The sequence below is a fragment of the Mirounga angustirostris genome, unplaced genomic scaffold (genome assembly GCF_029215605.1).
Source record: "Mirounga angustirostris isolate CCGP_5_RB_7025 unplaced genomic scaffold, mMirAng1.0.hap1 SCAF_9, whole genome shotgun sequence".
Classification (NCBI taxonomy): Eukaryota; Metazoa; Chordata; class Mammalia; order Carnivora; family Phocidae; genus Mirounga; species Mirounga angustirostris.
The window spans coordinates 50,373,127-50,390,462 of record NW_026991717.1 but is presented as its reverse complement, the minus strand read 5'-3'; the positions used below and the strand labels follow the sequence as shown (position 1 = coordinate 50,390,462).

The 17,336-nt window shown below is 37.4% G+C and overlaps 1 protein-coding gene across 2 annotated transcripts in view; it reads left to right on the top strand.

Annotated features, from left to right (window-relative positions):
• Positions 1 to 17,336, top strand: part of UNC13C (unc-13 homolog C) — a 564,880-nt gene that overhangs the window by 437,096 nt on the left and 110,448 nt on the right. For both annotated transcript variants that reach the window (XM_064570458.1, XM_045900049.2), the window contains 3 exons: positions 7,924 to 8,020; positions 8,692 to 8,835; positions 15,364 to 15,441. In XM_064570458.1, the coding sequence (XP_064426528.1) occupies positions 7,924 to 8,020; positions 8,692 to 8,835; positions 15,364 to 15,441 (319 nt within the window). The remainder of the gene's footprint in view (positions 1 to 7,923; positions 8,021 to 8,691; positions 8,836 to 15,363; positions 15,442 to 17,336) is intronic.

The following is a 17,336-nucleotide window of genomic DNA, read 5'->3' as shown; positions in this document are numbered from 1 at the left end:
AAAGGGAAAAAAAGAAAAAAAAAAAAAGAATATGATCAAATATGATCAGGCTGGTGAATAGATCAGTGCCACACACTAGATTTGGGGAGTATTTTTGTCTGTTAGAAGAAAGTGCCTCCCAAAGTTTTAAAGAAAGAAAAACTTATATATATACAAAAACAAGGGTAAATATGATGAAGGGATGGAATATGAGTGTAAAGATGAAAATTATAGAAGATTTTATAAAAGGAATTGATAAGTTGGTTGAAAAAAGAAAGAGAAATAAAAAAAAAAAGAGAGAATGTGATCAGGCAGGAGACTAGAACAAAGCCACACACTAGAGATTTAGGGTATATTTTGCTCTGTTAGAAGAAACTGTATGCCAAAATTTTAAAGGGAGAACAACTTATATATATATATATTTAAAGTAATGTTAACTACAATGAAGGGATAGAATAGGACTCTAAAAATGAAAAATAAAAAAGATTTTTAAAAAAGGGGTAAGATGTTGGTTGAAGAAGGGAAAAAGAAAAATTGAAACAAAAAGAGAAAAATAAAGAAAATTTAAAAAATTAACTTTGGAAGACTAAAGAATCATAGGGAAAAAAGCCATGAATTCTGTGTGCTGTATTTCCCTAGTGCTTGAGTTCTGCTGGTCTCATTGATGGGTAAACTTGGTCTTGGCTGGCTGTTCTTGCTGATCTTCTGGGTGAGGGGCCTGTTGCTGTGATTCTCAAATGTTTTTGCCTGAGGTGGAATTGCACCGCCCTTGCTAGGGGCTAGGCTAGGTAATCTGCTCGGGTTTGCTCTTGGTAGCTTTTGTTCTCTGCAAGCTTTCTGTCCAGCTTTGGAGGACAAGAAAGAAAATGGCAGCCTCCCAATCTCTGCTCCAGAGGAGCCAAGAACTGGGGCCCCACTCCTCAGTGAGCCCCCAGAGAAAATCAGTCAATCACTCCTGTCTCCCTGGTCTCCAGCCTCACTCTGTGCTCACCCAGCCTGTGACTGAGCCTTTCTGTCTCTGGCACACAACCCCGTTTGGAGTCTCCAAACTCAGCAGATCCTGAGGTGCACTTCCGTGCCTCTTCTCCCAGGGGAGGAGGGGGAGATCTGCTGCTTGTTGGGCCCCTGCTTGAAGAGTAGTGGCCTGACTATGCCAGGGATCACGATTTATGGCAACCCCGAGCTGAGAGCCCACTCCTCGGCTCCGTTTTTGCAGCTCGCTTCCCCCCTCCATACCTGGGAGCTCTGCCACACTCAGGCACCCCCGGTCTTTCTGTGACTCCAAGGGTCCTGAGACCACACTGTCACAGAGAGGGTTCCACCCCCCGCTTAGCCACTGGAGCAGCATCCCTCAGTGGAGCAGACTTCTAAAAGTTCCAATTTTGTGCTCTGCTCCTCTATCACTTGCTGGTAGCCGGTTCCCTTCCCCCTGTGGTCTATCTTTCCAAATATCGCCTTGGAGTCACTTCTCCGCACGTCCTACCTTCCAGAAAGTGGTCACTTTTCTGTTCAGAGAGTTGCTACTATTCTTTTCTTCGATCTCCTGTTGAGTTTATAGGTGTTCAGAATGTTTTGATACCTATCTAGCTGATTTCCTCAGACCAGATGAAATTTAGGTCTCCTACTCCTCCATTTTGCTCCTCCTCCCCAATTTGGATATCTTTGATTTCTTTTTCTCATCCGATTGCTGTGACTAGGATTTCCAATACTGTGTAGAAAAAACAGTGGCACAACCGGGCATTCTTGTCTTGTTCCTGATCTGAAAGGAAAAGCCTTCAGGGTGTCTGGGTGTCTCAGTTGTTAAGTGGCTGCCTTCACCTCAGGTCATGATCCTAGGGTCCTGGGATCAAGCCCCATGTCGGGCTCCCTGCTCAGCGGGAAGCCTGCTTCTCCCTCTCCCAACTCCCCCTGCTTGTGTTCCTGCTCTCGCCATCTCTCTCTGTCAAATAAATAAATAAAATCTTTTAAAAAAATGAAAGGAGAAGCCTTCAAGTGTTCACCATTAAGTATGATGTTAGCCATGGGTTTATTATATTTGGCCTTTATTATGTTGATGCATGTTCCCTGTATACTCTCTTTTTGAGAGTTGTTATCAGATGTTGAATTTTATCAAATGGTTTTTATGCATCTATTGGTAAGGTTGTATGATTTTTATTCTTTTGTTGTTGTTGCTAATGTGGTATTACATTGATTGATTTGCAGATAGCGAACCATCCTTTCATCCCTGGAATAAATCCTAGTTGATCACAGTGTATAATCCTTTTAATGTATTTTTAAATTCAGCTTCCTAATATTCTGTTGAAGAATTTTGCCTCTGTGTTCGTCAGGGATATTGACCTGTAATTGTATTGTTTTATGGTGACTTTGTCTAACTTTGGCATCAGAGTAACACTGAGAATATAGAATGAGTTTGGAGCATTCCTTCTTTAATTTTTGGTATAGTTTGAGAAGGATAGGTTATTAACTCTTCTTTGAATACTTGGTAGAATTTGGCAGTGAAGCCATCTGGTCCTGGGCTTTTCTTCTTTTGGGAGTTGTTGTTTTTTTTTATTACTGATTCATTTTTATTACTTGTAATTGGTCTATTCATATTTCCTATTTTTTTTTTTTTTGAGTCAGTCTTAGATCATATGTTTCTGGGAATTTATCCATTTCTTCCCATTTGTTGGCACATAATTATAGTTTTCTATGATCCTTTGTATTTCTGTGGCATAAGTTGTAACTTCTCTTTCATTTCTGATTTTATTTGGGCCTCTTTTTTTTTTTCTTCATAGCTAAAGGTTTATCAATTTTGTTTATGTTTGCAAAGAACCACTCTTAGTTTCATTATTTCTATTGTTTTCATAGTCTCTATTTCATTTATTTTTGCTCTGACCTTTAATAATTTCCTTTCTTCTATTAACTCTGTCTTTATTCTTTTTTTCTATTCTTTCAGGTGTAAGGTTAGATTGTTTATTAAGATTTTTCTTGTTTCATGAGGTAAGCCTGTATCACTATTTACCTCTCTTTTAAAACTGCATTTTCTGCATCCAATAGATTTGGGGCTGTTTATTTCCATTTTCATTTGTCTCAAGGATTTTTCTTTTCTTCTTTGATTTCTTCATTGACTTACTGGTTGATAATAATGTTCAGATTCCACATGTTTGTGTTTTGTCCACTTTTCTTTTTGTAATTGATTTCTAGTTTCATGCCATTGTGGTCAGAAAAGATACTTGATATGATTTTAGTCTTCTTTAATTTACTGAGACTTGTTTTGTGGTCCAACATGTGATCCATCCTGAAAAATGTTCTGTGTGCACTTAAAAAGAATGTGTATTTTTCTGCTTTTGGATGGAGTGTTGTGTATATATTAAGTCCATTTGGTCTACTGTGTTGTTCAAGGCCAATGTTTCCTTACTGATTTTCTCCCTAGATGATCATTCCTTTGTTGTAAGTGGAGTGTTAAAGTCCTCTATTATTATATTACCATGAATTTCTCCCTTGTCTAGTAACATTTGCTTTATGTATTTAGGTGCTCCTATCTTGTGTACATAGATATTTAAAGTGTCATATCCTCTTGTTGGATTGAACCCCTGTTCTGTCTCTTGTTACAGCCTTTCTTTTAAAGTCTATTTTGTCCGATATAAGTATTTCTACCACAGCTGTCTTTTTGTTTCTATTTGCAAGGAATAGATTTTTCTGTCCCTTCACTTTCAGTTTGTTTGTGTCTTTAGATCTGAAGTGACTCTATTATAGGCAGCATATATAGAACCTAGCTTGTGTTTGGTTTTTTTATCTGTTTAGCCCCATCTATCTTTTGATTTAATCTCTTTACATTTAAGGTAACCCTTGATAGATATGTACTTCTTGCCATTTTATGATTGTTTTCTTTTTCAACCATTTTATGGTTGTTTTTGTAGTTTTTTTCCTGTTTCTTTCTCTCTTACTCTCTTCTCATGTGATTTAGTGACATTCCTTAGTGTTATGTTTGTATTTCTTTCTCTTTAATTTTTGTGTATCTGTGTGTCTGTTATAGGTATTTGTGGTTACCACAAAGTTCATACATAATATCCCATATATAGCAGTCTATTTTAAGTTGATAGTTGTTTAGGTTCCAGCATGTTCTAAAAGCACTACATTTTTACTCTTCCCCTATTTTTTTTGTTTTTGATGTCATATTTTACGTGTCATTATTTTGTGTATCCTTTGACTCATTATTGTAGGTCTAGATGATTTTACTATTGTCTTTTAACCTTCATACTACCTGTTTAGATGATTGAAACAATACCTTTACTATGTATTTACCTCTACCACTGAGATTTTTTTCTTTTATTATTTTTTTGTTTTTTAGTTATGGCCTTTTCTTTTATGTTTAAAGAAGTTCTTTTCACATTTCTTGGAAGGCCAGTTTATTGTTAATGAACTCCTTTCACTTTTGCTTGTCTGGGAAACTCCTTATGCTTCCTTCAGTTCTGAGTGATAATCTTGCCAGGTAGAGTATTCTTGGTTATAATTGTTTTTCCTTTCAGCACTTTGAATATATTGTGCCACTATTTCTGGCCTGTAAATTTTCTGCTGAAAAATCAGCTGATAGTCATATTGGGGTTCCCTTATACATAAATAATTGTTTTCTCTTGCTGCTTTAAGAATCTCTCTTTATCTTTAACTGTGGACACTTGGATTATAATGTGTCTTGGTGTAGGTCTCTTTAGATTCATCTTTTTGGGGACTCTCTGTGATTCCTGGACTTGGATGTCTGTTTCCTTCACTAGGTTAGGGGTATTTTTAGCCATTATTTCTTCAAATAGGTTTTCTGTACCTTTTTCTATCTTTTCTCCTTCTGGGACCACTATAATATGAATGTTAGTATGCTTGAGGTCCTAGAGGGCCCTTAAACTTATCTTTTATTTATTTTTATTTATTTTATTATCCTTATTTTTTATTTATTTTTAAAGATTGATTTTAGAGAGAGAGAGAGAGCATGAGCAGGGGGAGAGGGAGAGGGAGAGAGAAATCCTCAAGCAGACTCCAAACTGAGCACAGAGCCTGATGTGGGGCTCAATCTCACAACCCTGAGATCATGACCTGAGCCGAAACCAAGAGTCGGGTGCTTAACCAAATGGGCCACCTAGGTGCCCCAGTGATCCTCATTTTTAAATTCCTTTTTCTTTTTGATGTTCAGTTTGGATGATTTCCACTACCCTGTCTTCCAAATCACTGATCCGTTCTTCTGCATCATCTAGTGTTCTGTTGATTTTCTGTAGTACAGTTTTCATTTCAGTTATTGTAGGCTTCAGTTCTGATTGGTTCTTTTTAATATTTTCTATCCTTGTTGAAGTTCTCAGGGTATTTATTCGTTCTTCTCCTGAGTTCAGTAGACATCTTTATGACCATTACTTTGAACTGTTTATCTGGTAAGTCACTTACCTTCATTTCATTTAGTTCTTTTTGGGGGGTTTCGTCTTGTTCTTTCTGTCATATTTTTTGCCATATTGTTCTGTCTCCTCATTATGCCTCTTTGTGTTTCTTTCTATGTATTAAGTAGATTAGCTAATTCTCCTGGTCTTGAAGGAGGAGCTTTATGCAGAAGGTGTGCTATGGGGCCCAGTATCATAAACTCCCCTGGTCACCTGCCAGGTGCCGCAGGGGTGTCTTCTGTGTGGGCCAGATGCACCCTCCTGTTATGGCTGGAGGTGGTTGTTATTGGGTTTTTTCATGCACAACTGCTTGTGTGGGGGGCTGTCCCTTGGCACAGCTGTCTGCTAGGCCCTGCTACAACTGCTATGGGCATTCTGGTGAATGGGGCTTGACCCTGACCTGCATGGCTGCGGGACTGGGCTGTGACTGCTTCAGGGGTGCTAGTTCACAGTGTTGGCTCTGGCCTGACTAGTTGCAAGGCCCAAGGTGGGCCAGGCTTTTGGTGTGGCCGACTGTGACTGAGAGTGGAGTTTCCATTTCTGCTGCTCTCTGGCTCTCCTGGATATGGGTGCTCATCTTCCTGGTGCAGGTTCTCTGGGCTTCGGAGCCCAGTGTGGGTCTCAGACCCCTTATTCTTCAGGGAAGGCTTCTACACCTGTGGGTCGCATTGGGGTATTGGTCCTGACCAGACCACCTCTCTACCTGTCTGAACTGTTTCCATGTGACTTTTTATTTATATCTTTAGTTGTGTAAGATCTCTTCTATTAATCTTCACTTCATTGTCTGAGATAGTTCTATATGTAATTGTAGATTTTGGTGTGTCGGTGGGAGAACAGAAGCTCAAGATCTTCCTACTCTGCCATCTTGATCCCCTCTCTAAACATTATGCTTATGGATAAAAATTTGAAAGCTTCCCCCTGGAATCACCTTTATTTAACATTTTACTAAAAGTCCTATGCAATGCAATAAGATAAGAAAGGGATAGAAAAGTATAATGATTATAAAAGCATATGTTGATGCTGTCAATATTTGTCTATGATATGATAGTACATCTAGAAAATCCAAAAAAACACACAAAACTATAGGATAACTAATAGAATTTAAAAAGCAGCTCCTGGGTGGCTCAGTAGGTTAAATGTCTGACTCTTGATTTTGGCTCAGGTCATGATCTCAGTCAGGGTCATGAGATGGAGCCCTGAGTAGGGCTCCACGCTGAGCTTCCCCTCCCCTCATGCTGGCACACACTCTCTCTCTCTCTCTCTCTCAAAAAAAGTGACTATAATAAGTCTATATAAAAGTTAATTAAATTTCTATATAGTAGCCACAATCAATTAGAAAATTACATATAAACCTTATCCACTTAAATAGCATTAAAACCATGAGAAACAAATAGTGATGAAAGATGTGCAAGCCCTCTACTCAGACAACTATAAAATGTTACTAATAGAAATTTAAGATGAACTAAAATAAAGTAGTCAGTGTTCCTAAAAAGATGCATTATTGTAAAGATAGTAATTCTCCCCCCATTGACTTAGAGATTTAATGCAATCCCATAAAAATTCCAGCAGGTATTTTTGTGCAAATTGGCATTCACTCAAAAAATGTAATATAGGGGGCGCCTGGGTGGCTCAGTTGGTTAAGTGACTGCCTCAGTTGGTTAAGTCATGATCCTGGAGTCCCAGGATCGAGTCCTGCATCGGGCTCCCTGCTCAGCAGGGAGTCTGCTTCTCCCTCTGACCCTCCCCCCTCTCATGTGCTCTCTCTCTCTCTCTCAAATAAATAAATAAAATCTTTAAAAAAAATGTAATATAGAAACGCAAAGGGCTAAGAATAGCCAAGGCAGTCTTGAAGAGGAAGAAAAAAACCCTAGAGAGCTGCATTATCAGTTCTCAAGACTAATTAAGAGTGTGGTGTTAATACATGACAGAGAGACCGGTAGGACAAACTGGTCTGGAGACAAACCCATATATGCCATTGCCTGATTTATACCAAAGATGGCAATTCAAGGCAGTGGGGAAAGGATGATCTTCTAACGAAAGCATGCTATACAATTGTACCATCACATGGGAAAAAGGACTTTGTAACTTAGAACATTCACAAAACACAACTGCAGGTGGATTGTAAATCATAACAAGCCAGAGGTGAGCACTCAGGATCAGTTACAGGAGACGAGTAGGTATGGATGAAAGGAAGCCCATCGGTAAAGTACTAAAAAGTGAAAGAATGGCATGATAGAGGACAGCACATAAGATCTACATTTTACAGGATTTTGAATTGTGAAGGAAATTGTAGTGCAGGAATTGGGAACTAAGCATATTTAAAGTAGCATGGGAGGAGCCAAGAAAGAGATAGACGTTGAAATTAAATAAACAGGGATGTGTTTGATGAAGTAAAGCTAAAGGTCTCTGAGGAAACAGAACTGCAAAAAGGGGAATGAAAAGAAATTTTTGGTCCTGAATTAGTCTCATATAAGAAAAGAGCAGCATTCACTATTAATTATGTGTAAATGATATCTTTTATAGTATGTAACATTATTAATTTTTTTAGGTGGTTTGAGCCTTTTGTCATGCAGTGGCTGGATGAAAATGAAGATGTATCAATGGAGTTCCTTCATGGAGCACTAGGAAGAGACAAAAAAGATGGAGTGAGTTTAAATTACTTTAAGACTGCTTATTGGCAAGATTCATTCACACTACTCACTTTTAAGATAATGGGAATAGTTAGGCTCATTGTTATTAATTAAGGTTTATTTTAATCCTCTAATGACCAAAATAAATGTAAAACACAACTTTGAAGGAGTGATAGGAACCTTAGGGAATTGTTTAAATTAAAAAAAAAAAAAAAAGTCACCCTTTTGCTCCAAGATTCCTTTACCTCTTGAATTGGTCAGAGTCTACAAGTTCAGTAGGGTTATACAAAACTTCCTTGTCCTGTAACCTTCCCAGGATTTCAAGATTGGGAGCAGACACCCTCAAGATCTCTCTGGAACAACTTAAAAGTGTTGAGCTACAATATCTTTCTAAACCATCCTCATATCTATGGGGAATGAGAAATAAAAAGAACCAGTCCATCAATGTAGCAATGGAAATACCAATTTATAGCAGCCTGCCCGCCTGATATGAGTTCTAATACATTTTCCAGAAAAGGACATGAATGATTTTGAAATGGGTAAACATTTTATTAAATGGGAAAAGAAGGCATGTGAAATGAAGGTACATGATATAGGAGATCGAGTTATTTATGTGGAATGACTCTCCTCTCTCCACACTCCCTCTAATGTGCTTATTGGGTTGGTTTCGCCTTCTCTCCCTTCAGTTCCAGCAGACATCTGATCATGCCCTCTTCTCTTGTTCCGTGGTTGATGTCTTCGCTCAGCTTAATCAGAGCTTTGAGATTATTAAGAAACTGGAATGCCCTAATCCTGAAGCATTATCTCACTTAATGAGAAGATTTGCGAAGGTAGGTTAGAAGGAATGAGTGCTTTCTTTTCTGGGATTGTGGCATGTTATTATTTTCTTGCACAGAACCTGACGGATGTTGCTGTTTGTCTTCTCTGACACCAGTACCCCAATTTCATTTCTGATTCTAGTACCAATAGATCTGGTTTCCAGGTTTGTCATCTGACTTTCTTTCTGCCCTTCTTGTTTCTTAAAATGGATTTATCATTCTTTACAAATCTGTCATCCACATTAGTGACTCAGTCATTGGTAGCTGAAGAGACTTGCTAAGAGTGGCAAAATTATTTATTTCATATATTGTGCTTTTTAGCTGAAAGTAAGCCTTGGCAATTCATATTTAAATTGTGAGTATTCTTAACACACAGTGTACTACAACGAAAGTATATTAGACTTGGAGTCATGAAAACAGAGTTCTGATTTCAAATCAGCCAATAACTACAGTATGAGTCTGAACAGTTCATTTTTTTTTTTAAAGATTTTATTTGTTATTTATTTGTCAGAGAGAGAGAGCACACAAGCACAAGCAGGGGGAGTGGCAGGCAGAGGGAGAAGCAGGCTTCCCACTGAGCAGGGAGCCAATGTGGGACTCGGACCATGACCTGAGCCAAAGGCAGATGTCCACCCAACTGAGCCACCCAGGCATCCCCAGTTCATTTTGTTTTTATAAAATGTAGTTTAGTTGACAGACTGTGATTAACTGGATTACATAAGATTAGGATCTCTTCCTCCTCTAAGAGTTTAAGAAGGCTTGCAAAGTACTTACTAGTTTACCAAAAGTTTCAAGGGAAATAGAAGAAATAAAAGATGTAGCCCCTGCCCTCCAGATCTTAAAAAAAGTTCCCCATAATAATCAAGGCCATGTGACATGAACTAATGTATTAATTTTCTAGGGCTGCCATGGTTAAATATCACAGGATGGTGGCTTAAAAAGTAGAAAAATATTTTTTTGCAGTTCTGGAGGCTAGAGGTCTGAGATCCAGGTATCAGCAGATTTGGTTTCTCCTCAGGCTTCTCTCCTTGGCTTAGGGATAGCAGCCTTATTACTGGATTTTCACATAGTTCTTCCTCTGTACATGTACATGTTCCCTTGGTGTTGCTCTGCATGCCCAAATTGGCTTTTCTTATAAAGACAGTAGTTAGTTTCCTCAGGTAGGCACTTCAAGGGGATCTGAGATCATTCCAGGGAGGAAGCCCTGAACTGTTAGAAGCTGTTACTGTTTTGCTCAAGTCTTTTTAATTTTTTCTAAAGATTTATTTATTTATTAGAGAGAGAGAACACAAGCAGGGGAGAGGGAGAGAGAGAAGCAGACCCCCTGCTGAGCAGGGAGCCTGATGTGGGGTTCAGTCCCAGGACCCTGGGATCATGACCTGAGCCAAAGGCAGAGGCTTAACCAACTGAGCCACCCCAGTTTTGTTCAAGTCTTGATAGGTCAAGGTTGAGGCCTGGTTGAGAAGAGGCCTGGGAGTAGCCTGGCCAGAGTTTGGTCAAGGAGAGAGTCTTTGTCACCTTCCACCTTTCTGTGACTCGGATTCTCTCCTGAGAGATTCCAAAGAGAGAGCATAGGATTAGTAGAGAGCTGATGGAATTATAGTTGGACAGTTAGGTCCTCCTTGTAAGGAGTCTTGAAGAACAGGCAAAGTGGCCAAATATCTTTAGTAGAAAATGAGGAGCCATAATTTAAAAAAATCAAAAGGCTGAAAAAGAAAATGAGGAGCCAATGAAGGCTTTTAGGTACATAAACCATCAGCCTAAACCGTATTATGTTATTTGTTTACCATCAAGTAACCATCAAGTACTGTTAACCTTTGAACTCTAGTCTTTATATGTTAATTAGGAAGATAAAAGTAACCTCCCACTTTTAAAGATAATAGCTAAAATCATTTATTTTGATCATCTCCAGAGGGGACTTTCTTGGTAGCATCTGATTTCAACTTCCCCAGTGTGGTGAAACCTGCAAGTAAGCTCTGCAGGAGGAGAATTCTAAAAAAAAATCTGAAAGTTAAGTCTTTTCTTGACAAGCAGCTGCATTTTGGGTGACTGCCAAGAGAAGAATGAAATGGGATCATTAGGGATACTGTTGAAAAAAGTGTGTCACATGCTATTCTTGGAACTCTGTGGGACTAGTGGAAGCGGGGTCCTATGGAGAATTTAATAATCTCAGAGTTAATATATTTAGTAACATACTATTATAATGGTGCACGATATTAGAAAGGTAACTAGAATTCACCCTCAGAGTAGTCAGGGAGCAGGTTATGTAAGGTGGAGGCATGGAAGCACAGAGAGAGCAGGAGGAAAGGGGCACCAGGGCTCAAGACAAAGCTGGGCTCCAGACCACCCTCCCCTCCTTGGTACTTTTGACCTTTCTGCATCTGTGAAGCTGCACCCAGCCACATTCAGACTGCAAGTGGGCTGGAGAAAAGTGTAATATGTTAGAATCTGCACAGGAAAATGCATTCTTTGAAGCGAGGAGAGAAGAATTAGGCTCCATGTGCCACTGAGGAAATGTGAGCTTTTATTGGCACAATATAATTTTTTTTAAATACAAAAAATATTCTTAATCCATGTAAATTCAAAACTACCCAATTATTATTGCAAGGAAATAATGTAAGAAAAAAAACTCATTTTCTGGGAAAGCAGAAATTGGTAATTTTCATTGAAAGATAATTCTATTTTGTTGGAATGATTTTAAGAAATCAAATAGGACTTTGTGGTTGATATAATTAGCTATTTCACAGTAACGTCAGACTGTTAGAATTTGTTTTGTTTCATCAGATGGGACTATTGGTCTTGAAAACTGTATCCTTCTTGGAATAGGGATCCTTGTATCAGAATATTGAAATCATATTCTCTTCCTGGGACTTATATTGATTTAAACCATCTCTCAGAGAAAAGACATAATTAATGATATCTGAAAACATTTGGGAAGATTTGGCATTGTAAAGTGGGACTTGATAGGATGATTTGTTCTTACTAAGGTATATATAAGACTCAGTATACTAAACAAATGTTTCACATTTCATAGCTGTGATGAGAGGTGAAGTATCACATAGGTCGTGGATAGTTCTATGGCTTTACTGCTGCTCTTGACAAGAATGGGTAGTTTAATGAAAGAAGAGCAATATGAAGTAACGGTATCTTCATTATTAAAAACAAACCAACAAGTATTAATTGAGTCCTGGCCACAAATCTGGCTGTTTTTTTAATTGAGTGTCCAGGGACTGGAGATACAATGGTGAATGAGACACTCGTATTTCTTGTTCTTTGGGAACATAATCCTAATTTTCAAAAGTACTGACGATAATTATTTGAACATTGCTATGTGCTAATCACTTCACATATACTGTCTCACTTATTCTTCGCTATAACCCCATGACATAGGTGCTGTGATTTCTCCTAATTATTCAAATGATGAAACAAGCTTAGAAAGTTTAGATAACTCAAACAAGGCACCCAACTAGAAATGGCATGGGTGAAATGCTTTTAAGCCATACTACCTTCACAGTCTGGTGTCATCACAAACCAATTGGTAAGTCAGAGAGCAGAACCTCAACATTTATTTTTACCCTCTGGGCCAAACGTAGGCAGCTCAGGGGGATTCTTTCTTATGCTGCATGTGTTAAAATGCAGTGCTAGAAAGCACTGAAGTGACTTTCTAATGTCACTTAACAGATACTACTCTTCTTGTCTTCCATGCATTGCTCTAATACTAAATGTCCCATGAATACAGTGGGGCTAAAAAGATGGATTTTGAACCAGGGTTCTTATCTTACTGATTGCAAGAGTCATATCCTAGACGGACCTACTGGTGGTGTTGACAAGATTCTAATTCTAATAGCACAGCATTAGCTCAGGAGATCATACTGAGTAACTGATAGCTGTCCCACTCAGTAACACTAGTAGCCACAGTCTAATGAGAGCAGATTGAGGATGGGAGATATTTTTGTCATCCTGCTTGATCTTTTAAATGCAGAGAATCTCTGGCTTCACCACCATAATCCTATTTGAATTTCATTGTATTTAATCTGGAGCTCTTTGAATGGCAGTTTCTTTGCTGCATCCATAAAAGAATCATCTATACTTCATGACTCTCTCTTCATATAAACTATACTTTATTATAGAACATGATGCAAACAGCTTCTGTTACGCTCTTGCCTCTCTCTCTATGCTGTCCCCATTTCTGAAGCCCAAGAGTCCCACAGAGAGAAATCATTAGCTAAATCCACACACTCAGAAGTTCTGTCTTCCAGGCTTTGCTAGGTACCCCTTCCATCAACAGATTCTCTCTGAAGAGTTAACCTCCACCCTGCTATGCATTCATTAGGGCTGTGGTTTTCAAACTTTAACTTGCATCAGATTTACTTTGGAGGCTTCTTAACACACACCAGAGTTGCTGACTCAGTAGACCCATGTAGGACCAGAGAACTTGAACTTCCACAAGTTCCTAGGTGATGCTTATGAGGCAGCAGGAGATGTGTCTTAGGTCGGTATGTCTCAAGTAACTGTTTATTGGTATTAAAGAAATACTGTCTGATATGGTTTTACTTTGTTGAATAAATCAGAGTGAAATTGAAGTTGCCCCTAAAATGTACATGAGCACTGTCATTCAAGCATACTTTGTACATTAGTAAAGAAATGGATGTTCTCATAGCCAGTGTGTCCACAACTCTTATGGGCACAAGGCCTTAAACCAGATCCTACATGGCTGAGCTCTTGGCCTTACCCACAGCTCATCCCGACTTCCTAACCATCGGCATTTGTAGGTTAGTGGTTGTGAGATGCTAGTATCAGTTAGTTGTCCCCAAGCGGGAATTCAGCAGACTAGGGTTTTCTTGTAGAGTCAAGTGTTGGTCTGTGGGGGGGATACCTTGAGAATAATCAGAAATGAATGTCTGGATTCTCCTCTCGAAACTTTCTCTGGAGCAAGTTAGAATCTCTGAGTGACAACAGGCTCCTCAAGTCAGACTTCTCTTTGTTTTTGTTTTTACCACATAGTGAAAGGATTCTTAAGAGTTTACACTGTCATTAGAACCTGTAAGTTGAAAGCCGTGCTCATATGTACAAGTGAATTAGTACTTTTCAGGTAAGTCCCACAGTAATTTTCAGCATTATATCTGAAGCCAAATTTGAACAGCTGCATTTGGACGATACTTCAGTCTGATCAGCCATCTGTTTTCCTAGATTTATTGGTCTTCTGCTTGATAAGATTTTATATTTTCCAAGGCCAACTTTCTATCTAAACTGATGCTTATTACCACGATACTTTGCACTTTCACAAAATACCAATTTTCTTTCTGCATTTTATCCCTACTTCTAGGTTTTCACTGTGATCTTAAATGGCTATAAAACAAGTTCATAGTTACATTTGGTGAATTCAGGTTTGTCGATTAAGAGGTTAAGCTAAAGGAGAGATGTTTAGAATGTCTCCTGAATTGATTTGAGACACAAAGAAAATTCAGATGAATATGTTATACAAAAAAGGAAATAGAAGGTTTTTTGTCTTTGCTTTTCTGTGAAAAAGAGATAATCTTTACCTACAATTATTGTTACTTTCTCTCTTCTAAGAAAATCATGTTCACATTTGGCTTGTGATAATTCAAGCTATGTAAGTAAAACTAGTAGGATACAAATACATCAATATATTTTTAAGTAATTGAAATAAAATTTAACTAACAAATGTGTTTGTTTTTCCTTATTTTGCATAATTAGTGGAACAGAGGGCATCCTTCAGGTCAGAAATAGTTATTAAATGGAGAAGGAAAATGTGGAATTAGGATGAAGCGGACAGAACAAAGGCAAAAATTAGACAGTGTTTTTAGAAAATAATGCACCAATAACTAATTTAGTAAATTAAAGGTAAATGTATTAGTGCAATACAACAAAAGTCTTCAGAGGTGGTCTTTGATATTAGTAAGGCTCCTTATCATAGAAAATTACTGAAAATATTCATTACTAAGGGACATGTACAGGAATGCTCTGACACCACTTATAATTGTATAAGGTATTTAGGAACATTGTAGAAGGTTGAGAAAATGACCACCACAGAGAATTTGGGCATGGTATATGTATGTGTGGTAAGGATGAGAGGGGTGTAGGAACTGGAAACCAAGAGGAAGGAGTCAAAGAAAAGTTTGATTGTTCAGGGAGGCGGTGGGCGGCGGGGAGAGCATTAGGGTCATTAGGTAGTTAAGTATCCAAGCATAGAGGAGGTTGCTACAAAATCATGTATCTTCTGAGTATTTAGTAAAGTTAGAAATAAAGAATTTTATGATGGAGCAGATTATGTTAAAATGGAATGAATTAATGAATTCATGTGGAATATCTTTCACATGTACTCAGAAATATTACAAATTGTCATCTAAGCAGAATAGTTTGAGATCCTTCTTTTGGCAAGGGTATAGATTTAATCACTGCATCTGGCCCTCTCTTAGCTGAAAAAGACATGAAAAGTTTGCCTGATGAGCATTAAGCTGGCTAATATGTGTATAACTGGATACATTTAACTGGATACATTTCGTGCTTTTCCCCTAGACTATCAATAAAGTACTGCTTCAGTATGCTGCAATTGTATCAAGTGACTTCAGTTCCTATTGCGATAAGGAAAATGTGGTAAGTAAAACTGTTACTGCTTTCAAGTATTCCTCAATTGAGATCCATTTTTTTTTTTAAACGAATGAGAAAGCAAGAGAATTTTTTTTTCTTTCTGTTTTCAAGGGTAATAGGGAATAGGGATCTCAAGAAATTGTTTGCATACTTCTCTAGGAATCCTGATCTGGCTACAGCACAGAAGTCAGAGGAAGGTTGAGAGCATCTCAGTGCCCACCAACTTGTGGTTTTCCATGACGATAAGGAACAAGACTCACATAAACAATTAAAAACCCACATAATCATAAAACATTGAAGCTGAGAACTAGGAATTAAAAACTTGTTTATGTTGATACCTATAGCATAGTTTGGACACCAGTAGCAAAGTGAGTACAATTTATCTTTCAGTTTTCAAATTGAGAAAGATAGTGTAAGAAATGATGCTGGTTTCTACTCTAAATCATTAACTTAGCCTTTTATTTTTTGGATAATTAAGAAAATCTTTATAAAATTCAAACCAGCATTGCAACTTAATAAAAGGCACAAAGAGAAGCAAGATAAACTAAAGTGATTTGGAGTATAATTAGTCATAGTCTATGGTGGAAGGTGAAATCTTTCCTATTCGCCAAATGTCATTTTAGGAGAAATACGTTGGGAATTTTTTTTAAACACTGAAAAAATATATTACAAAAGTTAGTACTAGATTTTTAAAGAGGAAAATCAGTTTTTTCCTTCTCAACAAATTAGTTCCCACTATCAGGCAAAAGAGAATTCTCGCTGAAACCTCATTGACCTCTTGCTGACAGCTCATTAATATAAGTCAGTCTTAATGGTTCTTGAGGGTCCCAGAAGATACTTCTTTCCCTTAAATTAATATGCTGCCCAGAAATTTTATTAAAATTCCCAGATATCTCAGCAGTGATTTCTAATTGCCATTGATTATACTCTAACAGGCAAGATAGAATATTTATTTACTCAAAGCATATATTTACAATTAAATTTACAATACATGTGAAAAGTAATATGTTGAAAATCAAAACAGTGACAGATAATTTCAGGAAAAATTCTGATATATCAGGATAGCCAACTTGAAAATTTTAAAAAGGTAGCTATGAATTACCAGGGATAGTTCTTGTCATTGAGAAAAGAAAATCAACCTTAAAGACCCCTGCAGACTTTCTGCTATATTATGAGTTAACATTCTATAGTTTATTTTTTAAAACATTGGAGAAACAAATCATAAATCAATGTTTATTATATTATTATTTGTATTTTTCCATATATTTTATACTTTTAAAATCAAGTATTTATAAAGAAAGAAAACACCTTTGCAAGTATTACAGCACAGGAACTTTTCCTCAATGCTTTTCTTTCCTAGTTCCTGATATCTTAATGATATCATTCAAATGCCAAGCCTCATTTCAGCTTTTCCACGAAAGAATAATAATTAACTGCTTAGGTTTATGCTTTCAGCTGAGATAAATTGAAGAAATTCTTTTGTACATTCGCGTGTGTACATATAACTATTTCTCTCAGTATCAAGAATATTAAGTTTGTTTTTCTCAGCATATTTATGGCCATATACCTATTATATCTGCAGATTGATCTATAAACTTTTAAAGAGAGAGATATCCTTTAAGAGATGAGCATAACATTTGCTTTCCCACAGGTCAGAATTAAAGATGACAGTTAAAATGTCTGTGACAGAATAATTTTTTTTCTAGCTGTGATGTTTTACATTGAAAATGGATCACAAGTTTTTTAATCCATTTTCTCATACTCCAAAATATAGCAATGAAACACAAATAAATCAGAATTACCCAATTTTGAATATTTTAAAAAATCTTTTTCAACTCAGAAACACACTTTGGTCATATAGAAATGGCCCTAGTCCCAACAGAACTTTCATATTCATTGTA